A 13,264-nucleotide genomic window follows, 5' to 3' on the forward strand; every position below is an offset into this window, starting at 1 on the left:
TTCTCCAGCTCAGAGGAATTCATTAACTGCCTCTCCACAGAGACACTATGGAAATCAGGCAGCTACAAAGGCAGAGAAAGAGGGAGAGAGAGAGAGAGGGAGGGAGAGAGAGGGAGGGAGGGGTGGGGGTGGTGAATGGGGCTATATTATCCTATTAGATGGTGGATATGTCTCGTTTCCCTTCCCTGTCATGAGAAAAACATTAATTTTAAGTGAGGAACGAGACAGAGGGAGGGATGGAGAGAGAGAGAGAGAGAGAGGGAGAGAGAGGGAGAGGGAGAGAGAGTGGGAGAAATGGTGAGGGTCTTTAACATTGCTCTTTTATCGAGCTGAAATGGAGAGTCCCCTGGCTCCATTTACCTTGGCAATGAGGAGAGAGTCGCTCTCCATGAATGCCATTTAAAATGCCATGGAGATTAAGCATCCTCTCTCTCTCTCTCTCTCTCTCTCTCTCTCTCTCTCTCTCTCTCTCTCTCTCTCTCTCTCTCTGTTTCACACACACACACACACACACACACACACACACAGCAGCAGCAGTGGCGGCGGCGGTGCTCGTCATAATATGTGTTTAGGAAAACAGCTTTGAGATTCATGAGTAAAGCCCTTTAGGTGCCAGCACTGAGGAGGGAGAGAAGGGAGAAGAGACAGAGAGGACCATCACTTAGCCAGAGTGGGCTTTAAGCACTGTAATTAAATCATTAGATCCTCCCCTCCTCCCTTCCTCCCCCCCCCCCTCTCTCTCTCAGCTCAGCCAAGCTCATCAGGGGCTCCAGTGTGAAATGATGAATCTGTATTTATGGGGATGGAGTAATTACGCAGCTAACCTCTGAGGGAACCCAGGAGGGCCACAGGGCCACCGAGCAGGGCGCAGGGTGCTCAACCTCATTAGCACTGCCCCGATCGTGCGTGTGCGCGTATCTGTGTGCACGTGTGTGTGTGTGTGTGTGTGTGTGTGTGTGTGTGTGTGTGTGTGTGTGTGTGTGTGTTCAAAGGAGCAGATTCAAACAGAGTTGTTGTTTTGATGCCTGTCAGTGAGGAAAAACATGTTTTATGCTTTCCCACATACAAATAATTTTACTTCTCAAACTCGATTCTTTTATCTCCCCCCCCCCCCCCCCCCCCCAAGACTTTACACCGGGCCCAGCAGAGTACAGGGGTCCATTCTTCTCAATAAACATCTGTCATTTTCCACTCCGCAGCTCCTGTGAGCTCCATATCTCTGCCATCTCTTATCCTCGTCAATCTCTCTGTCGCTGCCTCCACACTCCTTTATCTGCTCCCCGAAACGATGCCCCGCTCACTTCCGTCCACAATCACGGACGTCCCTCCCGGTTCCGGCCGAGCACCGACCTGCTGGACACAATGTCCCGGCACCGCGTAGAGCACGAACGGCGCCTTCAACGCGCTTAAGTCGTTGAAATTAAAATGTAATTCAATTGTTAACTGTCGTAATTTCAACAGTTGTTTAAACCAATACACTTTTATTATTATTATTATTATTGTTATTATTATTATTATTATTATTATTATTATTATTATTATTATTATTATTATTATTACTACTACTACTATTGTTATTGGTATTATAATTGTTGATTTGATTTTATATAGTAGTATACAAATCTGTGCACAACAATATGTGATGTATTTTTATAAGGACAGTGTTTGTAAAATAATAAAAATGCCAATACACACTGCACACACGTAGACACTTCACAGGTTTTCTTTTCTGTATAGACAAAGTGAAGACTGCAGAAAATAGATCACACACACACACACACACACACACACACACACACACACACACACACACACACACACACACACACACACACACACACACACACACACACACGACCTAGGCTAACCAATGCACTAATGCCTGCCCCGGGCATAGGAGGAGCTTGGTGCTTAAGTAGGCTGCCAATCAGTCAGTCAGCTCCACATCCAGAAGCTCCCGCGGCCAGAAACACGCATCACTCCGCACTCGAGGTGCCAAACTGCGGCTGTGACACAACTCCGGGTCGCTGGAAGTGGGGAAGCTTGACAGTTTCTTAAAGGGGGACTCTGGTGATTTAGACACCCCTTCATCCTCACTTCTTTCTTGGGATTGCTACTTTCTCTTTTTTTTCTTCTTCTTCTTGCCTCCGCTTGCTGTTGTGTGACTTTGGCTGTGAGAGATTTACAGTACGCGTGTTTTTCTTCCCCGGACATGTCTTTCCCTCAGCTGGGGTACCCCCAGTTCCTCAGCGCCTCCCATGAGGTGTACGGGGGCGAGCGGCCGGCCTCTGCCCGGGAAGGAGGCACCGAGGGCGGCGTGAGCTCGTCCGCCACCGCCGCGGCTGTCGGCTCCATGCTGGGGATGTACGGGAGCCCATGGGCGGCTCACAACTACAGTGCCTTCCTGCCGTACAGCGGAGCCACAGACCTCGCTCTCATCTCCCAGATGGTGAGAGTTACTTGTTCAGGTGTTAATAGTCGATATCACCGCTCACTGTCCGCCCGAGCTGCCTTCATATTAAACTAATGCGCCATTATCTACCGCTGTGGAGTGATTCATAACGGAATACACGTCAGTCTTTTTCTGGGATATTTGCGGCTTTAAAAACGTTAATAAATATATTTGATGGAGTCCAAACCGCCTATTGCCAGTTGACACTTTATTTTATTTGTGCTTAAATGTTTAATATATGTAAATAGTCAAAATGATCGACTCATCTTTAAGGTTAAAATTTTATTTGAATCTTCCGATTTTTTTTTCTGCGTGAAAATTTCAAAGGGAATATCTCATTCCAACGTATTCTACTGTATGTGTGTCAGACAGGGCTTATTAATAAGAGACAACACAATTAATAATTCATAATGTGAGATGCGCCATGTTCAGAGTCGTTTAGAAATTAATCTGTTTCCTGATTTGTTTGTTAAATCGAAACAAAAATTATTTGAAAATATATCATTTTAAAAGACAATCATTTAAGGAAATACAATAATGTGCAAAAATAAAGATCGTATTGGCTGTTTTCTTAATTTAGGATGTAGTATGTAATTACTGATTACTTGATAATCAGCCTATTTGGCGTCAAACTGACTGGATATGGAAACTTTTCCAAAACTTTCCTGCTGCATAAATAATAATTCAAACGTTGATTTGTGTTTCCTCTGAATTTGGAGAGGAAATCACTGTAAAGACGAATCGCTCAACAAGTTGTCACCTCTCTCTGATCACTTATCAGGGCTCCCAGTACGAACTGAAGGACAGCCCCGGGTCCCACCCGGCCTCTCTACCGGTCCACGCCGCTCAAGGCTTCTACTCATACGGCCAGTACCCGTACGGGGACCCGTCGAGGGCCAAGACGGCCACCCGGGAGACCACCAGCACCCTGAAGGCCTGGCTGCAGGAGCACCAGAAGAACCCGTACCCCACCAAGGGAGAGAAGATCATGCTCGCCATCATCACCCGGATGACGCTCACACAGGTGGGCAGTGCGGCCTGGTTCACTTCCACTCATGGTTCATTATTATTACTGAATATGATATCTGACATTATGATTTCTCGTTTTTACATGTTTAAGAACAAATTGTCATTATTCTGATTTACAACGCGTGAAATAAATCCACCTTTCCTTCTTGCAGGTGTCGACGTGGTTCGCGAACGCCCGCAGACGGCTGAAGAAGGAGAACAAGGTGACCTGGGGCCGCAGCGCCGAGGACCGGGACGGCCGCATCTTCAGCAGCGACAACGAGGACGAGCACGGCAAGAACGGCAGCGACGACGAGGACGAAGAGGAGGAAATTGACTTGGAGACGGTCGATATCGAGAGACCCGAGGAGCAGCGAGCGGGGGAGCGGGGCTCCGGGAAGGGCGAGGGCGAGGCGGAGGCGGGCCTGGCCGACAGGGACCAGGCCTCTGAGCCGAAGAGCTCAGAGAGCAGCAGGACGCTTTCCGTGGAGGGCCTGAGAGGCGTGGAGGCGGCCATTTCTCTCAATAGATCGCCTGTTGTCAAACTCGCGGTGGATCATTCTCCCAGCAGACAGGAGTGCCAGAGACCGCCGCAGAGCAAACCCAAAATCTGGTCCCTGGCTGAGACCGCCACGGCCCCCGACAGCTCTCACAAACTTACCCCCGCGGTCCACGCGCACCACCCGGCTTTGGCCTCGGCCGGCCACCCGGCCTTGCTCCCGGGTCATGGGATTTACACGTGCCAGATTGGCAAACTGCACAATTGGGCCAACGCGGCTTTTCTGAACGCCAACTCTCTTTTGAACATGAGGTCTCTCCTCGGAGGGGCGCCGGCCGGACACCTGCCTCTCCACGGCGCAGTGCCGGTCGCGCGTCACGACGCACGGCCATCGGCTGCGGCGGGTCCCGGAACTTCGGGGACAGAGGACGACAGCGATGTAGAGTCGTCGGGAAGTTTCAGTCCAAAAAGAGACGGTACGGAGCGCGTTTGATTGTATTGTAATGTCTCCACCTATCCATGACAGACCTGCGCGGGGCCGCGGCGCGTCACCGACAACTCATCCAACAACAATCCTGATCAATAATCCCCGACACGCGGGACGTTTCAAGATGAGTCTTACGAATAAATTGTTTTTTTGTTTGTTTTTTGTTTTTGTCTCTGTTCATTTTACAGACGAAGAGAGCGACCACAGGCCCGACTCCCTGAAGTCCCCGTTCCAGCTGATCACTGACAGGTAACCTCATGCATTTGAAATCAATTTGGCAATATGACATTATCAACTTCAATTTCCCCCCGCGTGTCCTCTGCTAAATGAAGCTCAGAGCTGAGTAAACTCCGTCACACCTGACTGCATGGAAGGCAGACCAGCACATAAATCATGTGATTGAGTCCCCACTTTATTGCTTCGTCAGGCAGCAGTAATATATCCGCCCCCCCCCCCCCCCCAACAACGCTGAGTTATCGCCACCTAAGTCATTTAAATAATCTGCCGTTATTTATTCACGCCCCCTCCCTCAGTGAATGCAGCTAATGTATGTCAAAGACAACGCTGATAGCAACATCAGGGATGCAGTAGAGTGTGAAAAGACATATATACAATATATATATATATATATATATCCTATATTAAATATAAATATATTTGAACATTGTTTTAGCTGTTCCTTAAAAATGGAACTAATGTTAAGCTGATGTATTATTTGACGCATTTAGAATATCCGTTTTTCTTCTCTCCCTCAGACCTCACCACGGGACAGCGCCACAGCGCGTTCTCACGACCACATTATGAGACGACAAAGAAACAAAACAACACAAAACAAAAAGAAGAAGAAAGGAATCATTTTATTTAACGGAGAACAGTTTAATGAAGACTATTTTCGGACAGTGCCACCTGTCATAGTATTACTGTTTTAGCTTCTACATGCAAAAAGAGATGGTTGTTTTTTTGTCACAGGTTTTGCTTGTATCTCTCCTTTATGTCCTATGTTTTCTCTTCTTCTTTGCCTCTTCTGTTGTGAATGGAAACCTTGAAAAATTGTAAATACAGGATATGAATTTGTCTTTAAAGATTATATTTTTTTGGGAACTAAATAAATGTCATTATAGTCATTTATTATTGGAGAATTTCTTTCCCCAAATTAGAAATATTTTATGTTCTGTCAAAAATGGTGCAACGGGTTTATATTTATGTATATATATATATATATATTGTAACGTCTGACCGGACGTCAGAAGAATGACGAGGAGTTGGTCTCACCTTTCTCATTTATTAGAAACGCAACAGTTACTGTCGGCCGTAACTACGCCAAAAAAACAACAGCGCTGAGGTTATCTTACAGCTCTCCTTCCTCAAGAGCTCCCACACTTTTTTCATGCAAACACACACTCCTTCCTACACCCCCCCCCCCCTTGCTTACTCATCCAACCACATACCTGTCTCTACCAAACACATTCACTGACAGTCTGAAATCACAGAACTTTAGAACACAGAACACATTATAACAGTAACATTACTGCAAGGTCGCTACAATACAGTATATATATATATATATATATATATATATATATATATATATATATAGAGAGAGAGAGAGAGAGAGAGAGAGATTTTTTGAGTTGATTGAGATTCATAAATGTTAATTCACAGTGTAATATTTTTTTCTGACAGATGTCAGGTTTAATGTGCACATTAGAATGAGTCCCATCATAGAAGCTCTCTCTTATTTTTTACATTTGCCACCTTTGATACTTTAAGGGCGACTCAGAAATCTACATAAAAAAACACACATAGAAAACACAATTGATTCCCAAAATGATGATCACAGTGCATCCACTTTTGAATTGACCCCTTCGTCACCCGTCCAGTTTTCCTTCTCCCCCTGCCAACCAAACCGTGCAGTGTCAGCCCCCTTTTTAAAGCAAGAAAAGTCACCCTTATTGAAATCTGCACCCTCGCCGAAACTCTGAGACTTATGCCAGCGCCTTGGAAGCCACTGCAAACGCTGCGGAAATTGAAATTGAAGATTTCCAGGACCTTATGAACCTGCACTGTGCTTTCAGCCCAGGCCCCCTTGCTTTAATGTTGGATTATACCCCCTCAGTGCCACCACTGCCGCCTCTGAAATATGGATCAGTCGGCAGGAAAGGCCAGCAGCCAGTATGGGGGCGGCAGCTCAGGGGGAGGTGGATGGGGTGGGGGGGGGGGGTTGTGTGTCACTGAGACATCCTTGACGTTCACAGGCCCAAAGACGGGGTAAAAGGGGAGAGAGAGGGGCTGGCGGGGGTTCTAGGGCCGGTAACAGTGAATGTTTCTCAAAGCTGTGGTCCCATACACACGCTTGGATTAGCAGCAGGTCATGCATGCCGCATGATTGGAGTCCTCCGGCCTCTCGAGGGGCCTCAGGTTCATGTACACACACAATTTGGATTTAATTGCAAATTAAAAGTCGGCATGTGGACAACGCTAGACATCTTTTTAAAAGCTGCATCCCAAGCAACTGTTTTAGGTTCACACTTCAGTGTGATAATCAAAGACTAAGGACTCTCAGCAAAGTTCAGTATATGAGATTAGATTAGTGAAATGTTTAGAAATAAGTTAAACGTGGGTCAGGTTTGCACAAAATTGACAGTTTTCTACAAATCATTTTATGGCAATGTGTTGAATACATACACCTCAAATGAAGGGCACCTCATCATTTCCTTTATTATTATTTGCCACAATATAATGGGGACTTGTTTGGGTGTGGATCTGGTTGGGCAGGTCAGCAGTCTGAAGAAAGTATACAGTGAAGTGGTGATTTGATAAACAGAATTACTCACTGCTGCCACCTCACTCTCAGAAAGAGTAAAGCACAATTATACTTGATGGAACTGTGAACGTGCCTGCCCGGTAAGGAACAATTCACTTTCTGCAAGGGTTGGGGTTAGGCTTGTGAATGTGTGTTTACTTACCATTAGGTTGACAAACATAGACGTCAACCCGATGCCGTTGCTAAATCTGAATGTTGTCGCTGCATTCTGAAAACCACGTATCTCCAAATTTGGTGATTTGATTCCTATTTTGGGTTAAAATTCACAAAAAAATCTAAACAAAAGGAATCATTTACAAATCCAGTGGATTATTTAAAATAAAATAATTGCAATGCCAAAACATGAAACGTTGACGATTTCACAGGACAGAAATGATTTCATGCTGCTAATGAAGGTGTGATTACTTTAATTCTAACCCAAAAACAAAGGATAACGTAGGCACAACACAACTTTTATTGAATAATCATTTAAAAAATGAATACCTTTTAAGTGATTTATGACTTAAATACAACTGTGAACACCACAGGTTGCAGCATCCACCTAATGCGCTAATCCCAGCTGACATTGGGTAACCAGTCTATCACAGTGAGACACAGTGAGACATGTAGAGACAGACAGGTAACCAGTCTATCACAGGGAGACATGTAGAGACAGACAGGTAACCAGTCTATCACAGGGAGACATGTAGAGACAGACAGGTAACCAGTCTATCACAGTGAGACACAGTGAGACATGTAGAGACAGACCGGTAACCAGTCTATCACAGGGAGACATGTAGAGACAGACAGGTTACCAGTCTATCACAGGGCTGACATGTAGAGACAGACAGGTAACCAGTCTATCACAGGGCCGACATGTAGAGACAGACAGGTAACCAGTCTATCACAGGGAGACATGTAGAGACAGACAGGTAACCAGTCTATCACAGGGAGACATGTAGAGACAGACAGGTAACCAGTCTATCACAGGGAGACATGTAGAGACAGACAGGTAACCAGTCTATCACAGGGAGACATGTAGAGACAGACAGGTAACCAGTCTATCACAGGGAGACATGTAGAGACAGACAGGTAACCAGTCTATCACAGGGAGACATGTAGAGACAGACAGGTAACCAGTCTATCACAGGGAGACATGTAGAGACAGACAGGTAACCAGTCTATCACAGGGAGACATGTAGAGACAGACAGGTAACCAGTCTATCACAGGGAGACATGTAGAGACAGACAGGTAACCAGTCTATCACAGGGCTATAACAGTTAAGTATATGTTTATTATGATAATGGATATGTCCTCGTATTGATCACTTTATGGTCGTTTCTTTTAATCCTGTATTAAAGGAGTAATTTGACAAAAGTTCGATGTTACACAATCCCCGGTGAAAAATGTGAAATGTTGTGTTTTTGTGTGGATTAAACAAAAAGAATATAAAGTGTTAATTAGTGAGCTTAAGAATTGTAATAGTGTTTTTTTCACTAATTCCAAAGTAAAACCAGCCTCTTTATTATCAGAGCAGCTGACATATAAAGAGTGAGATAGTCCGGGGCAGGTGGAAAGGTGCAAACAACACAGGACTTTCACCCAGGAGACCGCTGACAGGTAACATGCAAAAGTAAAAGTGACTCACGTGACTCGTCAGTCACATGGAGTGTTTGTCACTCGCTAGCCAATGTCAGCCACGCTCTTTTCCCGGAAGAAAACTAATTGCTTTTGTTGGCTCAACCTAACTTCTTGTGAAGATGTACGTTTATTTTGAAAAGACACGAAACGAGTAGAGCGTCACGTTGGAGGCCGAGCACTGCTAACCAAATGCCACTCTTTGACGCAGGCATCTAACTCTCAGCAAGAAAAACAAACAAATCATCAGATTTCATAACTGCTGAACTATCGCCTGACACAAGTGTTCTGACTTCTAGTGTTTTGTCTTCACTCAAAAAATGCATTTCTTAATTCATCCAACCATCCATCCTTTTCACTGAGACAGAGTCCGAAAAGCAGAGACAGAAAAAGCAAACTGGAATCTAAAGAGAGAGAGAGAGAGAGAGAGAGACAGAGAGAGAGAGAGAGAGAGAGAGAGAGAGAGCGAGAGAGAGATGATGCAGTGAGAGTGAGAGTCATTGATGTGAGAACAGCATGGAAGGAAGCCAGACACTTGAGGCCATTTTCACTTCCTGTGCCAAATCTGACAGACTGCCATCAGCACCACTGAGGAGAATATCAGCCTCTCTCTCTCTCTCTCTCTCTCTCTCTCTCTCTGTGTCTCTCTCTCTCTCTCTCTCTCTCTCTCTCTCTCCCTCTCTCTCTTATACACACTTTTTCCACACTTCATCCCGGCCAGATCAGCTACTGTTCTTCCAAGTACCCAATAACAATATGTTATTCTTTCAGAGTTGGATATCAGTGAGCTTAGCATGATGGGGCTGAAAATGACATCAAATGGCTGTTCAATCACAGCGTGTCCAAAACATGTTTTTTTTTTTTTATGAAAGGAGTGGAAAAAAGTGAGCAGATCCAAAATATGATTAGTGTATTCTGGCGGGCGCTGCCGGAAAACTTTTTTCAAAGTTTACGCTTCATGTTGGTGTTGTCTGTCACCCAAGCTGCCCCAAAACTTTTCACAAAGTGGGACGGCTACGGCACCGTGAAAACAAGCCATGAGTGAGCTAAACAGCCACCATAAACACTTGTGAATAACACTCTTCTTTTAGAGTTGTGTCGACCCTCAAACTCTCACTGTGAATAGAGTCTTCATTGGTGCTTTGGTATTCTGATATAGAGCCCTTTGGTGATTTCTAATCCCTATTAAAGAGCTAGATTATGGAAGGGATTTGTCTTTGATTTGCCTGTCCCACTGCTCTTTTCTGTCAGCACCTCTCTCTCTCTCTCTCCCTTCTCTCTTTATATATATATATACCCTTCCCTCATTCTTTCTCTCTCTGCTTCGCTGTCCGTCTTGATGGGATGGTCAGGGAGTGAACAATGATGCCTCCGTGTGTCATCCCCCCCCTCACCCTCAGCCGTCCTCCACATGTGCGAGGGCCCCCGGTTGCCTGAATAGATTTGTTAAAGGCCCCCCAGTGGATGAGAGAGGCCCAGGCCCCCGTAGCCTGGCCCTCGTGTGCAGATCTATCCCCCCTTTCGAGGCGCCCTGCATGGGGGTGAGCTCCCTCCCCTCCTCCCACCTTGGTGGCTACCCCTCCTGCTCTTCTCCGCTCCTCCGCCACGCAGAGATAATCAGGCTTATGTAAAGACGACGTGCTCTTTTGACAGTCATCAGCTCATCAGTGATCCAATCAAGCCCAAATCCGCCATTGTTCGCCCCTCAAAGTGTCTCAAATCCGCTTGTGCGGGAGAGAGGGGCTGCGCTCTTTATCCTGCCAATCACTCCTGACATTCCTGCCCCCGTTGCCATGGCCTGGGGTCAGAGGTTGGGAAAACACAGAGCATGAGCTGACTCGGGGAGAATGGCGGGACGCTAAAGGAGGGACTCTCTGCGCAACGGCCTCATTGGTCGGCCAACGCAGGGGGTAAATGTAGACAAGTTAGGCCTCTATAGCCCCCGCTGAGAAGGCCAGTTGGACAGAAAGAGACGTGGGCGGGGAGAAAGAAGTGGGGGGGCAGAGAAAGGGCCAAGGGGAGAGAAAGAGGGCAAGAGAGGTGTTTGTGGAGAAAGGAGGAAAAGAGAGGGTTAGGGAGGGACAGTGTTTGATTGCCAAATAGGCTTTGCGGAGCTTGACCTCGAGGCCTCGGAGAAGAAAAGGCCTGATACCCAGTGGAAGAAATAATGAACATGCCAGTTCATATTTCTTGAATTTCTAATTGATTTTCTGCACTTGCAAAAAAATGTTGCAAAACAACCCTTTTTATTGATTCTATTCTGACTGATTCTATGGAGCAAAAGAACAAAGTCCCATAAAGAAGGATGTTTGATCCTTGTGTGTGTGCATGCTAGTCGCTGAGCTGTAATTTGAAATGGAAATGTACCTCCCAACTCAATGACGCTAATACGTGTCATTGCGGGATAAACAGGCCACTGGGTTAAATCTGTTGTAATATTGTCAAAAGAATAATTTTCTGTACCCCAATGTATACGTAAGTGAGCAAATGTTTAGCCTAGACAAGATATCATAGGGAATTTACGCCATTCACTGTTCCTCCATGGGGATTAGTGGAATTAAGCGTTTCCACAAAAGCAACGTATCAAAACTCATGAGTAATTCAACAAGCTCCACTATTCTGAGTTCACCGAGCGCTGCTTCTTAGCCGCATCGTTATTGTGGCGTTGCAGCTGCGTACCGCGCAGACAAACAGCAAACAGTGTCAACGCCTTTTAGTGGAGACAATTTTAATATACAGGGAAAATACACACAACAAATACTATGAAAGGGTGCGAGGGAGAAGTCCTTTCTCTTGTTGCCCGCCCCATTCACGGCAACAATCTAAGGGAAGAAGCAGATTAGGACGGAGGGAGGGTTCGTGGCACAGTGTTCGCATCGCTGGCTCCTTTCAGCCATTTTGAAACAATGTTTATCCACTGGGTTTGGTAAAGCGTAGCAACTTAGCTTAGTGTACTGCTGTGAGAGTCCTGAGGGGGCTGAGGACTCACTGCGTCTTTGTTCGGCCTCCATTGAGACGCGCTGGTGTATTAGAGCGGGGCGGAGACGCTGCAACGTTCATTCATATGCCATTTCTGAAAACTTGCGAGACACCTGGGAAACATTGTGGGGAATGTGCTCAAAGACGTTCATGCAGGGAACGTGAGAAAGCCAATCAGCTCGCGGCTACGGGGAAGGGATTTCTAAAAAGTGAACGTCCATGACTTTAAATCGGCCTTAATTGATATTTCTTACACCAATCTTGTATCAAATGACAACGTGAAAGCTAATTGAATCGTTTGAATCTCTTTACAGAGTTCCAACTCAACGTTCAGCCGTCCGACCATGTCGTGACTGTTTCAGTTGACTCCCACCATCCTCGTGACGTTGGATTTAGCTGTTCTCAGGGACAAAAGCTCTAAACATCCAGTGTTCATAGGGAGAACCAAAGAGCAGACAGGAGAACAGCATGATGATGGAAGCAAGTGGAGAAAGGTTCTCCAGAACTGCTGATGTGTAAATAAGCACAAGAACACTTTCATCAACTTAAACAAAGTCTCGTCCCTTGAGGATGAATTTTAATAACTTTTGAGATGCCTTAACTGTCCATATGCCATACCATCAACTTCCATATATACTTACATTATGAGCAAATACCTGAATCATGACATTCCTATCAGCTACAGCTTCACATGACCTTCAGGGCTGTAGTGGTGAAATCAGAGGTGGTAAATTGAAATTTAAAGTTTATATTTTTTGTTACCTTTATATTTTCTCCCTGGGTACAGCTGTTAGGCAGCCTGTCCCTTTGTTCCGCCTCCTGGCTGATCTCCCCGTCGCTAAAAGACCTATTCCACGCTGGACAGCAACGCATTCAACAGAACTCGCTAGCAAAGAGTACAATAGTGGTGACGTCATTGTCACTGACTGAATGCTTCATGTTATACGATCCAAAACAACATTAAAAAGGTGAAGTGATGCTCTTTGGACTTCCTTTGTAATGGAGGCCTTGTGCTTGTGTCTGTAGGAGGTGAGACACTGCAGGACGCTTCATAAATCACCTCATATCATTGTAACAGTCCATTCTACAAACCACATCAACGTGCATTGAGCCACTGATCAATAGACAACCTGTCGCTTCCTGGTAGCTGCCACAGCCAGTGATTGGTCACAGACACGTACCGTAATGCAGCGCAAAAAATATTTAGGAAGACGTAAAGGTGGATAAACTAATTTACAGGTGCGTAAACAACGTTTATTAAAAGCAACTGGGACCTCAATACGTGGTATTTAAAATGAGCATTTAAAAAGAACTGATACAAAAAGAAAGTGATATTTATTGCAAAAACAAATCAGCTTGTAATTTACTGAAAAGAAGAAGGAAAATGTCCGTATTTT

The 13,264-nt window shown here is 45.4% G+C and overlaps 1 protein-coding gene across 1 annotated transcript; it reads left to right on the top strand.

The window, feature by feature from the left end:
* Positions 1-1,943: 1,943 nt before the first annotated feature.
* Positions 1,944-5,574, top strand: irx1b (iroquois homeobox 1b). The gene is made up of 5 exons (XM_084032751.1): positions 1,944-2,449; positions 3,234-3,476; positions 3,634-4,435; positions 4,635-4,695; positions 5,202-5,574. Exons 1-5 carry the CDS (start codon positions 2,213-2,215, stop codon positions 5,248-5,250), a joined length of 1,392 nt encoding a protein of 463 aa, XP_083888877.1. The 5' UTR covers positions 1,944-2,212; the 3' UTR covers positions 5,251-5,574.
* The last annotated feature ends 7,690 nt before the right edge of the window (positions 5,575-13,264 follow it).

The sequence above is a fragment of the Eutrigla gurnardus genome (genome assembly GCF_963514095.1).
Source record: "Eutrigla gurnardus genome assembly, chromosome: 17".
NCBI lineage: Eukaryota > Metazoa > Chordata > Actinopteri > Perciformes > Triglidae > Eutrigla > Eutrigla gurnardus.

Bases quoted from the DNA above. Each gene is read 5' to 3' on its own strand.
- irx1b (XM_084032751.1), top strand. From the start codon at position 2,213: ATGTCTTTCCCTCAGCTGGGGTACCCCCAGTTCCTCAGCGCCTCCCAT. The intron at 2,450-3,233 runs GTGAGAGTTACT...ATCACTTATCAG, and splicing joins TCGCTCTCATCTCCCAGATG to GGCTCCCAGTACGAACTGAA. The intron at 4,436-4,634 runs GTACGGAGCGCG...TTCATTTTACAG, and splicing joins TTTCAGTCCAAAAAGAGACG to ACGAAGAGAGCGACCACAGG.